At 41.6% G+C, this 17,501-nt stretch overlaps 2 protein-coding genes and 2 pseudogenes across 6 annotated transcripts in view; all 4 read left to right on the forward strand.

Annotated features, from left to right (window-relative positions):
* LOC144235274 (protocadherin gamma-C4) overlaps nt 1–17,501 on the forward strand; it is a 176,380-nt gene that overhangs the window by 29,489 nt on the left and 129,390 nt on the right. The window contains exon 1 of one of the 5 annotated variants that reach the window (XM_077768807.1): nt 4,125–6,563. The exons of the other annotated variants lie outside the window; for them this stretch is intronic. Within the exon in view, the coding sequence (XP_077624933.1) occupies nt 4,140–6,563 (2,424 nt within the window). The 5' untranslated portion in view covers nt 4,125–4,139. Of the gene's footprint in view, nt 1–4,124; nt 6,564–17,501 lie in introns of those variants that run through there. 5 annotated transcript variants of the gene reach the window in all.
* Nucleotides 256–1,689, forward strand: LOC144235296 (protocadherin gamma-B1 pseudogene; annotated as a pseudogene).
* LOC144235297 (protocadherin gamma-B2 pseudogene) lies at nt 9,006–12,077 on the forward strand (annotated as a pseudogene).
* Nucleotides 12,738–15,386, forward strand: LOC144235298 (protocadherin gamma-A5-like). The gene is made up of 2 exons (XM_077768859.1): nt 12,738–15,158; nt 15,378–15,386. The coding sequence occupies exons 1-2, from the start codon at nt 12,738–12,740 to the stop codon at nt 15,384–15,386; spliced, it is 2,430 nt and encodes an 809-aa protein (XP_077624985.1).

A 17,501-nucleotide genomic window follows, 5' to 3' on the forward strand; every position in this document is an offset into this window, starting at 1 on the left:
AAAGGGAAGAAAGGGGTTCTCCGTTCTGCGTTCTGCGTGAGAGTTGGACAGTGCTTTCCTGCTTTGTCTTGCCTACATCAGAACGCAGAGGCAGCGCCAGTGAACCCACTAGTTCCTGACAAGCAAGCCCTACCCTCAAATCACGCAAGTCTAGGTACTGTCACTGATTTTTTTTAAACATCCCAGAGACATCCCTGAAAAGAAGCTTCCCAGAGAGTTCGAAAAATGCAAAGAAGCTCCAGAAAAACCGAACTGATGAAAATTCAGGTACTGTTTCTCTTACTGCTGTCTTTGTTGTGGGGGACTATCTCCCAGCACATCCAGTATACGATTCCGGAAGAGCTGGCCAAAGGCTTGAGGGTGGGGAACCTCGCCAAGGACCTGAAGCTCAGTGTCCAGGAGTTGTCAGCTCGAAAACTGCGGGTTAGTGCAGAGAATTTCTTCACTGTGATTGCAGAGAGTGGGGATTTGTTAGTCAATGGTAGGATAGATCGAGAAGAAATTTGTGGGAGGAAATCGGAGTGTGCACTAGAATTTGAAATGGTCGCTGAAAATCCAATGAATGTTTTCCACGTGATTGTTACAATCCAAGATATTAACGACAATGCACCACATTTCACTGCAAAAGGCTTTGACTTGGAGATCTGCGAGTCAGCCTTACCAGGTGTAAAATTCCCTCTGGATTCTGCACAAGATGCAGATGTAGAAAGTAACTCCCTGAAGATATACACTATCAACCCCAATGAACATTTCTCTGTGACAACAAAGGGAAGTCCCGATGGAAGTAAATACCCAGAATTACTGCTGGAAAAACCTCTGGACAGAGAACAGCAGAGCTCCTACCAGTTAATCCTGACTGCCGTAGATGGTGGAGACCCTCCATTAAGTGGAACCACCCAGATCCAGATTCGGGTCACCGATGCCAATGATAATGCCCCATTGTTCAGCCAGGACACATACAGAGTTAGCATCCAAGAAAACGTACCCTGGGGGACCTCTGTGTTGCAAGTGATGGCCACAGATCAGGACCAGGGAGTTAATGCAGAGATCACCTATGCCTTCCTCAATGCCCCAACAAGTACCAGCCTTCTCTTCAATCTCAATCCAAATACTGGTGACATTACAACTAATGGTACATTGGACTTTGAAGAGGCAAGTAGATATATGTTGAGTGTAGAAGCCAAGGATGGAGGAGTACACACGGCTCACTGTAATGTTCAGATTGAAATTGTTGATGAGAATGACAATGCCCCAGAGGTCACATTGATGTCCTTTTCTAACCAGATCCCTGAGGACTCAGACATTGGAACCATAATAGCCCTCTTTAAAGTGAGAGACCGAGATTCTGGGCAAAATGGACTGGTGAAGTGCTATATTCAGGAAGAAGTTCCCTTCAAATTAGAACCTACGTCCAAGAATTATTACAAGCTGGTGATTGACAATGCCCTAGATAGAGAACAGATGGCAGAGTACAATATCATCATCACAGCCACTGACGAAGGCAAGCCGTCCCTATCCTCCAGTACAGGGGTCAACCTGCGCATCAGCGATGTCAACGACAATGCGCCGGTTTTCCACCAGGCCTCCTACCTGGTCCGCGTGATGGAGAACAACCCTCCTGGAGCGTCCATCGCCCAAGTCNTCCAACCTGAAACCAGAAATGACTCCACCTCGAGATCTTCTTTATGAAGATCCTTGTATGGATGTAGGTGCCCGCAGTGAAGACCTCCAATTTGCCTCTCACGTGAGTTCTGCAAACGTGCTTTTATTCTCAATTGTGCATAATTATTTTTTATTGTTTTTCATTTTCCCAGTGATGGTAGTGATAGAAGAGGTGTCTTGGATGGGCAGAGATTGATTCCTTAATTGCTTAGTAGTCTTGGCAGTTACACAGTATTTCTCAATCTGTACTGTTGGCAATTTTGTATGATCAGAAAATACTGGTAAGGAGAGCTCATTCTTGGATGTCACCACCCCTAGTAAGAGTATTGCCCTTTCTTAGTTGGTGTGTGATACTATTTTTTTCAGGCTTTTTTCTTCATAAATGTACTGACAGTCCTTACTGCTTAAAGTTCATCAAATCTATTATAGTTTTTTCATATCTTTGTTGCAATGTGTATTTTTAATAGAGCCTTCCAATAGTTAAATTTCTTAGCACTTATTTGCCTGTAGACATGTAGAAAAGACTGACTTGGATTACTAATTTCAGTTAATTTTATTTCCACTCCATAATCTCACTCAAAAATAATTTTCTGGGGAGCCTGACTGGCTCAGTCAGTAAAACATGTGACTATCCATCTAGGGGTTGTGGGTTCAGGCCCTAGCTGGGTGTAGAGATTACTTAAAAATAAAATCTTTAAAAAATAACTGTCTTGGGGAGCCTGGGTGGGTCAGTCAGTTAAGTGTCCAACTCTTGATTCCGACTCAGGTCATGATCTCACAGTTCCTAAGTTTGAGCCCTGTGTTGCACTGTGTACTGACAGTGCAGAGCATGCTTAGGATTCTTGCTCCCTCTCTCTGCCCTTCCTTTGCTTGCTCTCTCTGTCTCTCTCAAAAATAAACTTTACAAAATAACCTTCTTAACCATTATGTAATAATTTATTTCTATACTCTTTCTACTTTGTCACTGTTGTGATTAAGAACACAATGAGCCTTTTTGTGTATAAAGCCTCTTTCATAATTCTTTTTTTTAGTATAGGTTTCTGAGAAGTGAGTCAAAGTTTTTTGAAACATCTCATTTTACCTCTTAATCCCCAGCAATTTGTGAGTTCTTTGAAGATTGTGAAAATTACCTTTAATCTGCTCTCCAAAGTTTGATGATTTTAATACTCTGAATAAATAATGGACTTCTTGTCTGATTAATATTTATAAGTAACTTCTAGAAGCTAATTATTATATGAGGATTAATCTAAACAACTGGCTACTTGCTGCTTTATATTAAATTTTCAGAAATTAGCAAATTACTCAAAGTATTCATGTATAAAAACACTATGAAACATACAATGATAACATATATATACAACTACTGAAAATTTTCCTTTTAGTGGTTATTTCTAAAATCAAACCTAAAGTAAACTTATATATAATAGTAAAATAATACCTTCTGGATGTGTCCGTATGTGGTACTGAATATTGTCTGCTGTTTACATACAAAGCTTCAGTTTAACTTTTCTGTCTTTTTTATATTTATTATTTATTTTTAATATCAGAGTTACCCATTGTTTTAGGGCTTTGCACTTATATTAGTGATACACTCATTAAACATTGAAAAACTGCTGTCTACTCTATGAAAGGTGCTGTTCTAAACTTTGAGGACACACTGTGAACATGATAGTCACAAACATAGCCTGTGGTCTAAAATCTTCTTCATACAAAATTAATAAACAAATTACCTTCCCAAACCTCTTATCATATTTGCAAGCACATTTGCTCAGGGTAAGACTAGCTCTTGAACAGTAGATGTTTTCTTACAAGAGATTTGAGAAGTTGCCCATATTCTAAAGGGTCAACTCATGTAAGGGAACTTGTTTCTGCATAGGTAGGGACTAGAGCTCAGATCTCCAACTTCCCTGAGCCTGACACTGTTTTTTTTCATCAAGTTCATCCTTTTTCCTGGGAACGATAAATGGGTCACCCACACAATGCATTGTACTGAAAGTGGACTATGAAAATAAATAATGGAAAAACTTAAAAGAAAAAAATCACCATATATTCTTTAAAAATAAATATATTACTTTAGAGGGCTTATTGTACAGTAACATTTGGGTCATGCATAGATTTTTATTATAAATAAAATAACAGGAGCTTGAATTTTATTCTTTTGGGGAGAAATAGATTATGGAAAAGAAATAGTATAAACAGCTTTTCTTTACCAAGAATAGATCGCAGTAAGAGGTTAGGACTCTGAGTGTCGCTGTTCACCAGTCAAGGGAAAAAGACAACCAGGAATTTAATTCAAACCACAAGATTCCTGCATCACAAAGCCCTAGCCCTGTAGTTTTCGGAAGCTTCAGACTGCACCCCAGAACTCCAAAATCCAACAGTGAAAGCACATAATCTTGGACACTGAAGATTCTGGGGCTCTTCCGACCTCCACTGAGGGAACACCCAAGCGCAAGCTATTCCGCAGCGGGGCTGCAATGGCGGCTCCTCATTATCAGCCAGACTGCATCTGGCTGGTCAGGATCTGCGTTCTCCTAGGGACCCTATGGGAAATCCAGGCAGAACTGATCCACTACTCGGTGCCTGAGGAGCTGGAGAAAGGCTCTTATGTGGGCAACATCGCCAAGGACCTGGGACTGGAGCCCCGGGAACTGTCAGAGCGGGGAGTCCGCATCATCTCCAGAGGTAGGACGCAGCTCTTTGCTCTCAACCCGCGAAGTGGCAGCTTGGTCACCGCAGGTAAGATAGACCGGGAAGAGCTCTGTGAGAGATCTCCAAAGTGTGTAGTAAGCCTGGAGATTCTTCTGGAGGACGAGGTGAAGATTTTTGGAGTAGAAGTGGAAATAATCGATGTTAATGATAACGCGCCCAATTTTGGGACAGAGCAAAGGGAAATTAAAGTCGCTGAAAATGAAAGTCCTGGGACAAGATTTCCTCTTCCTGAAGCTTTTGATCCAGATGTAGGGGTCAACTCCCTGCAGGGTTACCACCTCAGTTCGAATGTTCACTTCTCCCTAGATGTGCAAAGTGGAGTGGATGGCATTAAGTACCCTGAGCTGGTGCTGGAGCTTGCCCTAGATAGAGAAGAAGAGGCGGTTCACCACCTCCTTCTCATCGCCTTTGACGGAGGTGACCTGGTTCACTCTAGCACTGTCAAGATTCATGTAAGGCTTGTGGATACCAACGACAATGCTCCTATATTTACTCAGCCACAGTACCATGTGAATGTTCCAGAGAATGTGCCAGTGGGCCACCGGCTACTCACTGTAAAGGCCACTGATCCAGATGAAGGAGCCAATGGAGAAGTAACATATTCTTTCCGAAAAGTGAGAGATAAAATGTCCCAACTATTCCAGTTGAATTCTTTGACTGGGGACATAACAGTAGTGGGGAATCTAGATTATGAAGACTCTGGATTCTATGACATAGATGTAGAAGCCCACGATGGACCTGGTCTCCGAGCCAGAAGTAAGGTACTGGTGACAGTTCTGGATGTAAATGACAATGCTCCAGAAGTCACAGTTACATCTCTCACCAGCTCTATCCAAGAAACTTCTTCCCCAGGTACAGTAATTGCACTTTTCAATGTGCATGACAGTGATTCAGGAGAGAATGGCCTTACCACATGTTCTATTCTGGATGATTTGCCATTCATTCTTGAAAAGACCTATGGAAATTATTATCGTCTGTTGACACACAGAACACTGGATAGGGAAGAAGTCTCAGAATATAACATCACAGTAACTGCCATTGATCATGGAACTCCACCACTGTCTACAGAAACTCACATCTCACTGCAAGTGGCAGACATCAATGACAACCCACCTGCTTTTCCTCATGCTTCTTACTCTGCCTACATTCCTGAAAACAACCCTAGAGGAGCTTCCATTTTATCCTTGTCTGCTCGGGACCCTGACAGCATTGAGAATGCCAGAGTAACTTACTCCTTGGCTGAGGACACACTCCATGGGATGTCTCTGTCCTCCTCTGTTTCCATCAACTCTGATACTGGTGTCCTGTATGCACTGTGCTCCTTCGACTATGAGAAGGTTAGAGACCTGCAACTACTAGTGACAGCCAGCGACAGTGGGGACCCTCCACTCAGCAGCAATGTTTCCTTGAGTATTTTTGTTCTGGACCAGAACGACAATGCCCCTGAAATCCTGTACCCTGCTCTCCCCACTGATGGTTCCACAGGTGTGGAGCTGGCACCCCGATCAGCAGAGCCTGGCTACCTGGTGACCAAGGTGGTGGCGGTGGACAAAGACTCTGGCCAGAATGCCTGGCTGTCATACCGCCTGCTCAAGGCCAGCGAGCCAGGGCTCTTTGCGGTGGGACTGCACACGGGCGAAGTGCGCACTGCACGGGTGCTGCTGGACAGAGATGCGCTGAAGCAGAGTCTGGTGGTGGCGGTGCAGGACCACGGCCAACCCCCTCTCTCGGCCACCGTCACACTCACTGTGGCTGTGGCCAACAGCATCCCAGACGTCCTGGCTGACCTGGGCAGCCTCAAACCCTCAGCCTATGTTGACGACTCTAGCCTCACGCTTTACCTGGTGGTGGCAGTAGCCACAGTTTCCTGTGTCTTCCTTGCCTTTGTCATTGTGCTGCTAGCGCTCAGGCTGAGGCGCTGGCACACTTCGCGTCTCCTCCAGGCGGAGGGGGTCGGATTCGCTGGCGTGCCGGCCACGCACTTTGTGGGCGTGGACGGGGTTCGGGCTTTCCTGCAGACGTATTCCCAGGAGGTCTCCCTCAGGGCGGACTCCCGGGAAAGTCACGTGATCTTCCCTCAGCCTAACTATGCGGACACGCTCATCAGCCAGGAGAGCTGTGGGAAAAGCGAGCCTCTAGTGATAACTCAGGATTTACTTGAAACAAAAGGAGACCCTGGCCCTCATCAGGTGAGTCGATCTTGCCACACCAAAACATAGGCAGAGAGCTACATAAAGTCCAATTGTATAAGATAGGTAATTGATGAAGTAAAGGCACTTTTTTAGTGTTCTATTACTTCAAAGCGGAGAGGCAAATGATTCCTTAAAAATAATCAATAGTAGTTACCACTCCTAAAATCTGTTTATGATTTATCATTTGTAGTCTTCATGTAGTTACAGATTCAACAACAATTTCTTAATTATATATCTCTAACCTCTCTTCTTTAAGTGCCATTATCCTTTAGGTATTACTGAAAGGTTAAATTAGAACTGTGAGATGTGGTGGAGTATGCGACTCTTGACTTTGGGGTCATGAATTTAAGCCCCATGTTGGGTGTAGAGATTATTTTTTAAAAAAGAACTGAAGTGAAAGGCAGTTGGGTAAAATCAAATTAAAGCATTCTCTCTTATGAAGCTGTTATTGATTCTAGACTGAGTATTTTTAAATGTCCTCTTTTTTACACTTTTCTTGAATTTTTTATCCTTGAAAATTTCCCATTGTAATTAAACAGTGGCAATTTATAAATACTGGAGAAAATATTAATTTATATTTTAATATAATTTACTGTCAAATTAGCTAACATACAGTGTGTACAGCGTGCTCTTGTTTTGGGGGGTAGATTCCCAGATTCATCGCTTATGTACAGCACCCAGTGCTCATCCCAACAAGTGCCTTCCTCAATGGCCATCACCCATGTCTCCCTCATCCCCCATCAACCCTCAGTTTGTTCTCTGTATTTAAGAATCTCATGGTTTGTCTCCCTCCCTCTCTGTTTGTAATTATTTTTGCCCTTCGTGAAAATATTAACTTTTAGATCTAATTTTAACAGGGATAGCTTCTCAATTAGATTGCTATATTTCAAATATTTTGTAGTTTGTGAGATACACCAGCAGTCACTATGTGTGGTTCCTTTGGCTCACTTCTGTGATTACCAAAAATATTGCCCAGTTTATTTCACTCATCTTTAAGTAGGTTGAAGGAATAATTTTAATAATTTCTAAATTCCTACTATGGCATCACTTTGAGACCCTTCTTAATTTCTAAGGAAAACATACCTTTCATAATCTTTCATTTTTCATCATGAGAGTCACTTGTAGAGACTGGGTAACTTGAATTCTGAACTGATATGATTTATGCTACTTAGTAGGCCTCATCCCCTTTCCTGAAAATTGCTCTCAGGTAGCCCTCAGGTGGCTCTGGGATGATCTGATATGGGGGAAATATTTTGTGTGGAAGGGATATGCAGTACTTTCGTTAAATGTGCCTTCATTTAGTTCTGTGAGATAATTAAGAATTCGTAAATGTCTAGGGCTACACAAATTAATGCTCTTTCATGGCTGGGAATTGTAGCAGTGAACTGTGAACTATGCCCCAATTGAAATTAAGAAGGAGCATTTTAGTTTTTTAAAAAACTATTTAAAAAAATTTTTTTTGGTTTAAGAAATCTCTACGCCCAACATGGAGCTCAAACTCCTCACTCTAAGATCAAGAGTCACATACTTTTGGGACTGAGCCATAGAAGCACCCTGCACTTTAGTTTCTAAATGCTTTTTTGTCTTTGTGGGAAACTGTGTTGCAATACATAGAATAACAGAATGTCATGTGATACAATTATCTGGCATGGGGAAAGGAGAGAGGAAATAATATTGAGAAGGATTCTGAGGAGAGATTACTTAAAATACTGAAACTTATCTGAGGAGAGATTTATTTATCTAAGATTATTTAAAATACTGAAGCTTTAAAGGAAAATTTGGAAATACCAATTGGCCTGAAACTCTGTCAAGCATTTTTGGAGGCTGGCATTAGGAATACATTCCAGAATCAGAGTGATACTTTAAATGCCTAGGAGAGCAGTAGATAATTAATACCCTAATATCACACAGAAAAAATCTTTTGTTTGATTGGGCACTGGGTTTCTTTTAGAAAATAATATTTCTGGTTAAGGAAATTACTGTACAACCATATGATGGACAACTAAATAACTGTAAGAAATAAATGGGAAAGCTTTGTACTTAGATGAAGTGATTTCAAGATACATTGAACGAAAAAAGCAAGATGCAGAACATGGTATATTGTATACTTACATTTATGTATTAACGTGGAGGGAGAACATTTATAAAAATTTGCTGCACTACACAAAACATGTCTGGAATGATATACACAAAAACGTCATACTTATTTCTCTTGGGAGAAATGTGTTATTGAAACCAGAGACGGAGAGAATATGCGCTATGTGCCTCTTCAATTTTGAACTACATGAAAATATACCTTTTTGAAAACAAATAACTGTAAATTCAAAAAAGAAACCTTTCGCAAAGCGTTTACAAGCAATTGGTACATTTCCATGGGAAAACCTCTGGGTGTCGCTGTAGGTCAAAAAAGTGAGAGAAAAAGCCTCTGGGAACCTCTTAGAGGGTAACTTCCGGCTCAAACCAGCCACATAGAGGAGACCGGTACAGATTTGGATACAAAAAACAAAAGCAGGAAAAAAGGCTCTACCCGGGATTTTGCCATCCACAGAGGGCTTATTTCTCCTCCCAACCAAAAAGAAGAGCCACCGTGAAGGGAGACAGGATGAGGCTGAGCGCAGAAAGGAGCAGTCCAGCGCGGTGGCGGCAGGTATTGTTGCCCTTCCTGCTGTCTTTGTTCCGGGGGGCTCTCCCAGATCAAATCCGCTATTCAATTCCGGAAGAGCTGGCCAAAAACTCGGTGGTAGGAAACCTCGCCAAGGACCTGGGGCTCAGTGTCCGGGATTTGCCAGCCCGGAAGCTGCGGGTTAGCGCGGAGAAAGAATATTTCACTGTAAACCCTGAGAGTGGGGACTTACTTGTGATTGACAGAATAGACCGAGAGCAGATATGCGGAAAGAAGCATCTGTGTATTCTGGATTTCGATACTGTCGCTGAAAACCCACTAAATATTTTCCATGTAGCAGTAGTTGTACAGGATATAAATGACAATACCCCGCTGTTCAAACAGAATAAGATTGATTTAAAAATCGGGGAATCCACTAAGCCAGGTAAAACATTTCCGCTAGACCCAGCCCTGGATTCAGATGCTGGTCCTAATTCACTGCAAAGATACCATCTTAATGACAACGAACACTTTGATCTTGTAGAGAAACAGGCTCCAGATGGACGTAAATATCCTGAGTTGGTTCTGAAACATTCTCTAGACAGAGAAGAGCAGAATCTCCATCAATTGGTTCTAACAGCTGTGGATGGTGGAGACCCACCCCAAAGCGGCACCACTCAGATCCAAATCCAAGTGACCGATGCCAACGATAACCCCCCAGTTTTCATCCAGGACGTGTACAAGGTCAGCCTTCAGGAAGGTGTACCTCCAGGCTTCTCCGTGCTTCAAGTAACGGCCACTGACCAGGATGAGGGCATCAATGCAGAAATCACCTACTCTTTTCATCATGTGGATGAAACAGTGGAACAGTTTTTTAGCTTAGATCAAAGAACAGGTGAAATCACAACAAAGGATAATTTTGATTTTGAAATTGCTAATAGTTACACTCTCAGTGTAGAAGCAAAAGATCATGGAGATCTAGCAGCATATTGCAGTATCCAAGTTGAAATTCTCGATGAGAATGATTGTGCACCTGAAATGATTATGACTTCGGTATTTACTCCCCTACCAGAAGATTCACCACCAGGAACTGTGATCGCCTTGATAAAAACAAGAGATAGAGATTCTGGAGAAAATGGAGAAGTTTACTGCCGCATTTTGGGAAAGACCGAGTTTATATTGAAATCTTACTCGAATAATTATTATAAGCTAGTGACAGGTGGACCCCTGGACCGGGAGGAGTATCCGGAATATAACATCACTATCATGGCCACAGACAGAGGTAAGCCGCCCCTCACCTCTAGTATAAGCATCACTCTGCACATCGCAGATGTCAACGACAACGCGCCGCTGTTTGAACAGGCTTTCTATTTGGTCCACGTGGCCGAGAACAACCCTCCTGGAGCGTCCATCGCCCAAGTCAGCGCCTCGGACCCCGATCTTAACGTCGCCTCGGAAGTGACTCCCTCTCAGGATCTCCTTTGTGAAGATTCTTCTTGGGTACCAAATACAAATCATGAAGGCGTCGGGGTCCCATTTACATCACATACTATTTTAAAGGTGAGCTTTAATTTACTTCACTTGTTTTCACTTTGAGTTTCAGTGGTTGTTAACAAATCACCTAACTGGGGTAAAAGTCACTATTTCATATTTTGTCTTGTGGGTTCAATTTAGTCAGTTTTCTGCCTTAATTATCTTAATCTTATCTAAACAAATTTTTGACATAGATTTTCTCTCTGATGTGTGAGATTTATTTGTCCATAATTACAAGCCTTTACTACATGAAATAGTTTCTGCTTCATCTTTATATTCCTTTCTCTGAAATTCGTTACTATTGGGATCTTAAGGTATTCCTTTTACCCTCCGGATCTTTATTACTCAAATTTTAGTTTTACTTCCTCTTAGAATTATAACATTTCAGAGTAAAGAGAGCGTCCATGCTGCTAGTTTGGGAAAACTGGGAACCAAAAAAAGAAAAACATTTACCCAGTGTCATGGTTTGTCAACAGCAGGGCATGGGTGGGACTGAATTGTAGGCCACCCTTCTAAGTGTCTTTTCAAGCTTAATGTCTTGAAATCTCAGATCTGTTTTTAAAAATAAGCAGCATTTGAGGTCTGCAGTGTCTGTTATTAAGAGTGTGTTTTTGGGGGTGCCTGGGTAGCTCTGTCAGTTAAGTGTCTGACTCTTGATTTTGGCTCAGGTCATGATCTCATGATTCATGAGATTGACCCCTATCAGTGTGGTGCTTGCTTGGGATTTTTTCTCTCTCTCTCTGCCTCTTCCTGCTCATGCTTTCCCTCTCTCATAAATAAATAAATATAACCTTTAAAAAAGAATGTATGTAATAAATGGGAGAAATCTTTCTCTCTCATGCATAGTAACAAACTGCTTTTGTGAAAAATTGTACATTGAGAAAAAAGTCCCAAATTATATTCACATTGTTTACCTAAAATTTTCTTTTTTGAAGTTTCTAATTATAGATATAAAATGTTTTCATGTTTTTTCTTTTCCTATGAAGGTGTCATTAGGTAAAAATTGCTTTTCTTACTTAATGGACTCTCTGAAATGTCCCTTTTTTCAATCGTGAAACTTTTTTTCCTGATACCATGTAAGGGCGTTAGCATTAAATATCTGTCTCAACATAGAAAGGGCATTCACTGCCTGCTCACTCAGGATCTAGACATGTTTTTCTGCATAGGTAGTGAACTAAAGCCCTTTCCTTCAGTTACTACACTGACTTCCCCAAGAGTCTGTCACTGTAAAATGCCTTACCTCCAATTTAGACATGATAATAGGGAAATTTAAATAATGCATAGTTAACTCAACTCAGATTCTTAGTGTAATATAGTGGAACTGCCATATTCTTAATGTGAATGTTTGGGAACTTTCTCAGAGACCTCACAAGTAACAAAATGGCCCCTTTATTTTTTCTGTTTTCAACAGCTAATACAATTAGGTTGAATCAGTAGGCCTTTATGCAATGGTGTGATGAGAGCTAGATTTGTTTTCTGGACATTCTTATGCACAGTGGGTATGTTTTCATTAATATATCTTAATAAAAAGACGAAATTTTAAAGCCTACAAAATTAATTCTAATGTCCTAATTTAATGGACTCAGTATAGGTAAGAGGTAAATAAAGGACATAGGCTCAATGGCATATTAAATAAAACTTTTCTAAAGAAATAAAAATATAATTATATTGATATCAAGGTTTGTGGAAGTCTTTTGCTATATCAGAATTAAATCTTAAATATGAGCAATGTCACTTGGTAATAAGTTAAGAGTACAGCAAAATTATTAGAAAATACAATTAAACACTTATGAAATAAAAACAGAATTGGTGTAGTAACTAGTTAGGACTCTGAGCGTCGCTGTTCACCAAAGTGGAAAAGCTGCCTGCTGTCGGTGACCTAACTCTGCTCCTTCCGCACTACACAAACACAGACCAGAGAAGTTTGGGGGGAAAGCCTCGCGTTTCCGTGAAGTAATATGTTCCCTTTGACTTAAAAGAAATAAGGATACAGCAGACTGGAATTAGGACTAAGAAAACTGGTCGGAGAGAAGGAAATGGCGGATCCACTGAGGGGTTGGGGCTGCCTAGAGCGGCTCCTGCTCTTCCTGCTCCTGGAGACGTTATGGGGAGCTGGAGCTGGGCAGATCCGCTACTCGGTGCTGGAGGAGCTGGACAAAGGCTCCTTCGTGGGCAACATTGCCAAGGACCTGGGGCTGGACCCCCGGGAGCTGATGGAGCATGGAGTCCGCATTGTCTCCAGAGGTAGGACGCAGCTCTTTTCTGTCAACCCGCGAAGCGGCAGTTTGGTCACTGCAGGCAGGATAGACCGGGAGGAGCTCTGTGCTCAGAGCGCACGGTGCCTGGTGAGTTTTAACATCTTGCTTGAGAATAACATGAAAATTTATGGAGTAGAAATAGAAATAATAGATATTAATGATAACTTTCCACGTTTCCGGGATGAGGAAGTAAAAGTAAAAGTTAATGAAAATGCGGCTACGGGAACTCGGTTAGCGCTCCCCTTCGCTCGAGATGCAGATGTGAGTATGAACTCTCTCCAGAGTTATCAGCTCAGCCCCAACATGCACTTCTCTCTGGACCAGAAAAGTGGAACTGATGGACAAAAATATCCGGAGCTGGTACTGGAACGGCCCTTGGACCGGGAGAAAGTAGCTGTCCACGACCTTCTTCTCACAGCTTTAGATGGTGGAGACCCCATACTCTCTAGTACTATGTACGTACGTGTGATGGTCCTCGATGCAAATGATAATGCGCCCCTCTTCACTCAATCTGAGTACAGAGTGAGTGTTCCAGAGAACATACCTGTAGGCACTCAGCTGCTTGCGCTAACTGCCACAGATCCAGATGAGGGAATAAACGGAGAATTAACATACTCTTTTCACAATGAAGAAGATAAAATTTCAGAGACTTTCCAACTTGATTCCAACCTGGGTGAAATCTCAACTCTGCAATCACTGGATTATGAAGAATCCAGATTCTACCTCATGGAAGTGGTAGCTCAGGATGGAGGTGCTCTTCTTGCCAGTGCTAAGGTATTGGTCACAGTACAGGATGTGAATGACAATGTCCCAGAAGTGATCCTCACATCTCTTGCTAGTTCAGTCTCTGAAGACTGTCTTCCTGGAACTGTAATTGCACTGTTTAGTGTACATGATGGTGATTCTGGAGAGAATGGTGAGACTGTATGTTCTATCCCCAGGAACTTGCCCTTTAAATTGGAAAAGTCAGTTGATAATTATTATCACTTATTGACAACGAAAGCCCTGGACAGAGAAGAGATCTCAGATTATAATATCACAATAACTGTCATTGACAGTGGAAACCCACCCTTGTGTACAGAAAGCCACATCTCCCTGAATGTGGCAGACATCAATGACAACCCGCCCATCTTCCCTCAGACTTCATACTCCACCTACATCCTGGAAAACAATCCCAGAGGCATCTCCATCTTATCTGTGACTGCGCACGACCCTGACAGTGGCAACAATGCCAAGGTCACTTACTCTCTGGCTGAGGATATGTTTCAAGGAATGTCTCTGTCCACCTATGTCTTCATTAACTCCAATACAGGCATCCTGTATGCTCTGGGCTCTTTTGACTATGAGCAGGTTAAAGAGCTGCAGCTGTGGGTAATGGCTAGTGACAGTGGAGACCCTCCACTTAGTAGCAACATGTCACTGAGCCTGTTTGTGCTGGATCAGAATGACAATGCCCCCAAAATCCTATACCCCAGCATTCCCACTGATGGCTCCACTGGCGTGGAGCTGGCTCCCAGATCAGCAGAGCCTGGCTACCTCGTGACCAAGGTGGTGGCGGTGGACAGAGACTCTGGCCAGAATGCTTGGCTGTCCTACCGCCTGCTCAAGGTCAGCGAGCCAGGACTTTTCACCGTGGGGCTACACACAGGTGAGGTGCGCACTGCACGGGCCCTGCTGGACAGAGATCTGCTCAAGCAGAGCTTAGTGGTGGTGGTCCAGGATCATGGACAGCCCCCTCTTTCAGCTACTGTCACACTCACTGTGGCTGTAGCTGACAATATCCCAGATGTCCTGGCTGACCTGGACAGCCTCAAGCCCTCATCCTATGCTGATGACTCCAGTCTCATGCTGTACCTTGTGGTGGCAGTGGCTGTAGTCTCTTGTGTCTTCCTCGCCTTTGTCATTGTGCTACTGGCGCTCAGACTGAGGCGCTGGCACTCTTCCAGTCAGCTCCAAGCTTCAGGAAGCAGGTTGGCTGGCATGCCCACTTCACATTTTGTGGGTGTAGATGGGGTGGGAGCTTTCCTGCAGACCTATTCCCAGGGGATTTCCCTTACAGCCAACTCCCGGGACAGTCATGTGATCTTCCCCCAGCCCAACTATGCGGACACACTCATCAGCCAGGGGAGCTGTGGGAAAAGCGAGCCTCCTCTGATATCTGAGAAAATAAATGTAAATGAAGAGCTAGGAGTTATACAGGTGAGTTTTTTTTTTCCAGTATCGTTGCTTGTAGCATTGTTTTCATTTGTTTTCTCAATCATTTGTCTACCACATTCAAAATGGATTAATTACATAAATAACGAATCATTGTGTATTTTATTTAGAGATTGACTTGATTTAATTTGGTAATGCTGTCTCCATTTGTTTTCAAATTATATTTTGGGTTTAATGTCTTTTTTCAATACATGAAATTTCTAGACAACCTAGCTGATATACATAGTCTTAAAAGAAATTAAACATAATCACCTTACCCAAAGACTTTCTAATACTATAACTGTTACTTTTTTTAGTGTTTATTTATTTTGCGGTGGGGGGAGTGCAGAAGAGAGGGATAAAGAGAGAATCCCAAGCAGGCTCTGTGCAGGGCTGTAACTCACAAACTGTGAGACCATGACCAGAGCCAAAGTCAAGAGTCAAATACTCAACCAACTAAGCCACCCAGGTGCCCCAGAATTGTTGTTATGTTAATAGAAGAGTTGTTACATGTAATGCTCTCTTTTGAATATTTGTGTAAACACCAGTGGTGAATATGTTTTGGAAAGGATAGTGTACAACTCTGAAAGTTTAGTATACTGTTTGTATAAGGAAGTAATTTACAGTATTTTCATAAATCAGTGGAGGAATATAGAAAGCTACATGATAAAAATCAGAAAAATATTAAATTTATAGTCTGTGGCATTCTCAAGTCTGGAAACTTTGGGTTAACCAATGTAATTATGGTACATGCATATTTGTTGAGAGGAAAAAAGTCAATGAGAAAGAGTCTTAGAACTTTATTCTGTGATGCAGTTTAAAATCTCCAACGAATTAGATTTTGCTACATTCATTAAATACACCATTAATATGCCATTACACTTGGCATCTTCTGGTTACAGATAACCTCTTCACTTTTTAGAGTCAATATCTACTTGAGTGTTTGCATTTATGCAAATGTCTGTACAATTCTGCTTTATTACTAGACTCTAAGATTTGTGTTTAAAAAAAAATTTTTTTTTTGAGAGAGAGAGAGAGAGCGTGAGCATGGGAAGGGGAGAGGGAGAGGAGGAGAGAATATTAAGCAGGCTCCATGCCCAGCAGAGCTGGACATGCTGGACTCGATCTCATGACTATGAGAGCATAACCTGAGCCAAAGTCAAGAGCTAGACACTTAACCGACTGAGCTACCCAGGCACCCCTGGACTCTAATATTTGTACTTGTAAAATCAATTCAGCGTGAAAATTGTTTGAAATGTTAAAATTCATGTGTTCATCTTAAATTAATAATCTTTCTTAATGAAATGCACATCTTTGGGTATTAAAATTCACGAGTGCGTGTTGTGTAAAAGAGCTACCCTTTTCATTTTTGACATCTGATTTACTGATGATTGTCAGATGCTTCTCTTTAAATTTTTCTTTTTTTTTCTTTAAATATTTTATTTATTTTTGAGAGAGAGATAGAGACAGCATGAGCAGGGGAGGATCAGAGAGAGAGGGAGGCACAGAATCTGAAACAGACTCCAGGCTCTGAGCTAGCTGTCAGCACATAGCCTGATGCAGGGCTCAAACCCACGAACCGTGAGATCATGACCTGAGCCAAAGTCGGATGCTCAACCGACTGAGCCACCCAGGCGCCACCCCCTTTTTTTTTTTGCTTCTCTTTAAATTTTTCAAATACTGTACTTTATCAGCTGCAAAGTATGAATAAATAGGGGAAATGACAATAAAATATTAATGGGATAGTAGGCTACATTACCTGACCAAACAAATGGTTTATTGTTACATGTGGGAACCTGTGACCACTTAATTTTTATTTTTTAAATATTTACTTGAAGGGGATTCAATTATATTTTTATATGGAAACTTAAGATCACAGTGTAAAATGTGCAGATTTACTGAACAGTGAATACATCCAAAGAGTAACAAGAATCTTTGGATTCCACACCATGTTGGAAAGGTACTTGTTTAGTCATGTTTTGCAGCAAAGTCTTGAATGTATGTTTTTTTTTTATGTTTGTATGAAGTAGAGATGTCCATGAGTTTCTGCCTAGAATCCTAAATACAATGAATAGTTTATGATGTTAATGATATTCTGCTATGAGTTCAGCCTTGCTACACATCTGCTAAGTTTTAGGATGACAATGTATTGTGTAGGCTAAAAAAGTTTCTTTATGAAGATTTCTAGTTTGGAACGGAATTAAACCTGTAAGACCTATCAGAAACATAAAAATTGACATGCTTATTTACAAGCAAGAATGCTGGTAACAGAGGGTTGGGATGATCTGATAGTAACCTTGGGACCAAAAAAAAAAAAAAGGGGACGACATAGATTACTTTCTTCAGAAT

Source organism: Crocuta crocuta, unplaced genomic scaffold (genome assembly GCF_008692635.1).
Source record: "Crocuta crocuta isolate KB4526 unplaced genomic scaffold, BGI_CrCroc_1.0 scaffold64, whole genome shotgun sequence".
Taxonomy (NCBI): Eukaryota; Metazoa; Chordata; class Mammalia; order Carnivora; family Hyaenidae; genus Crocuta; species Crocuta crocuta.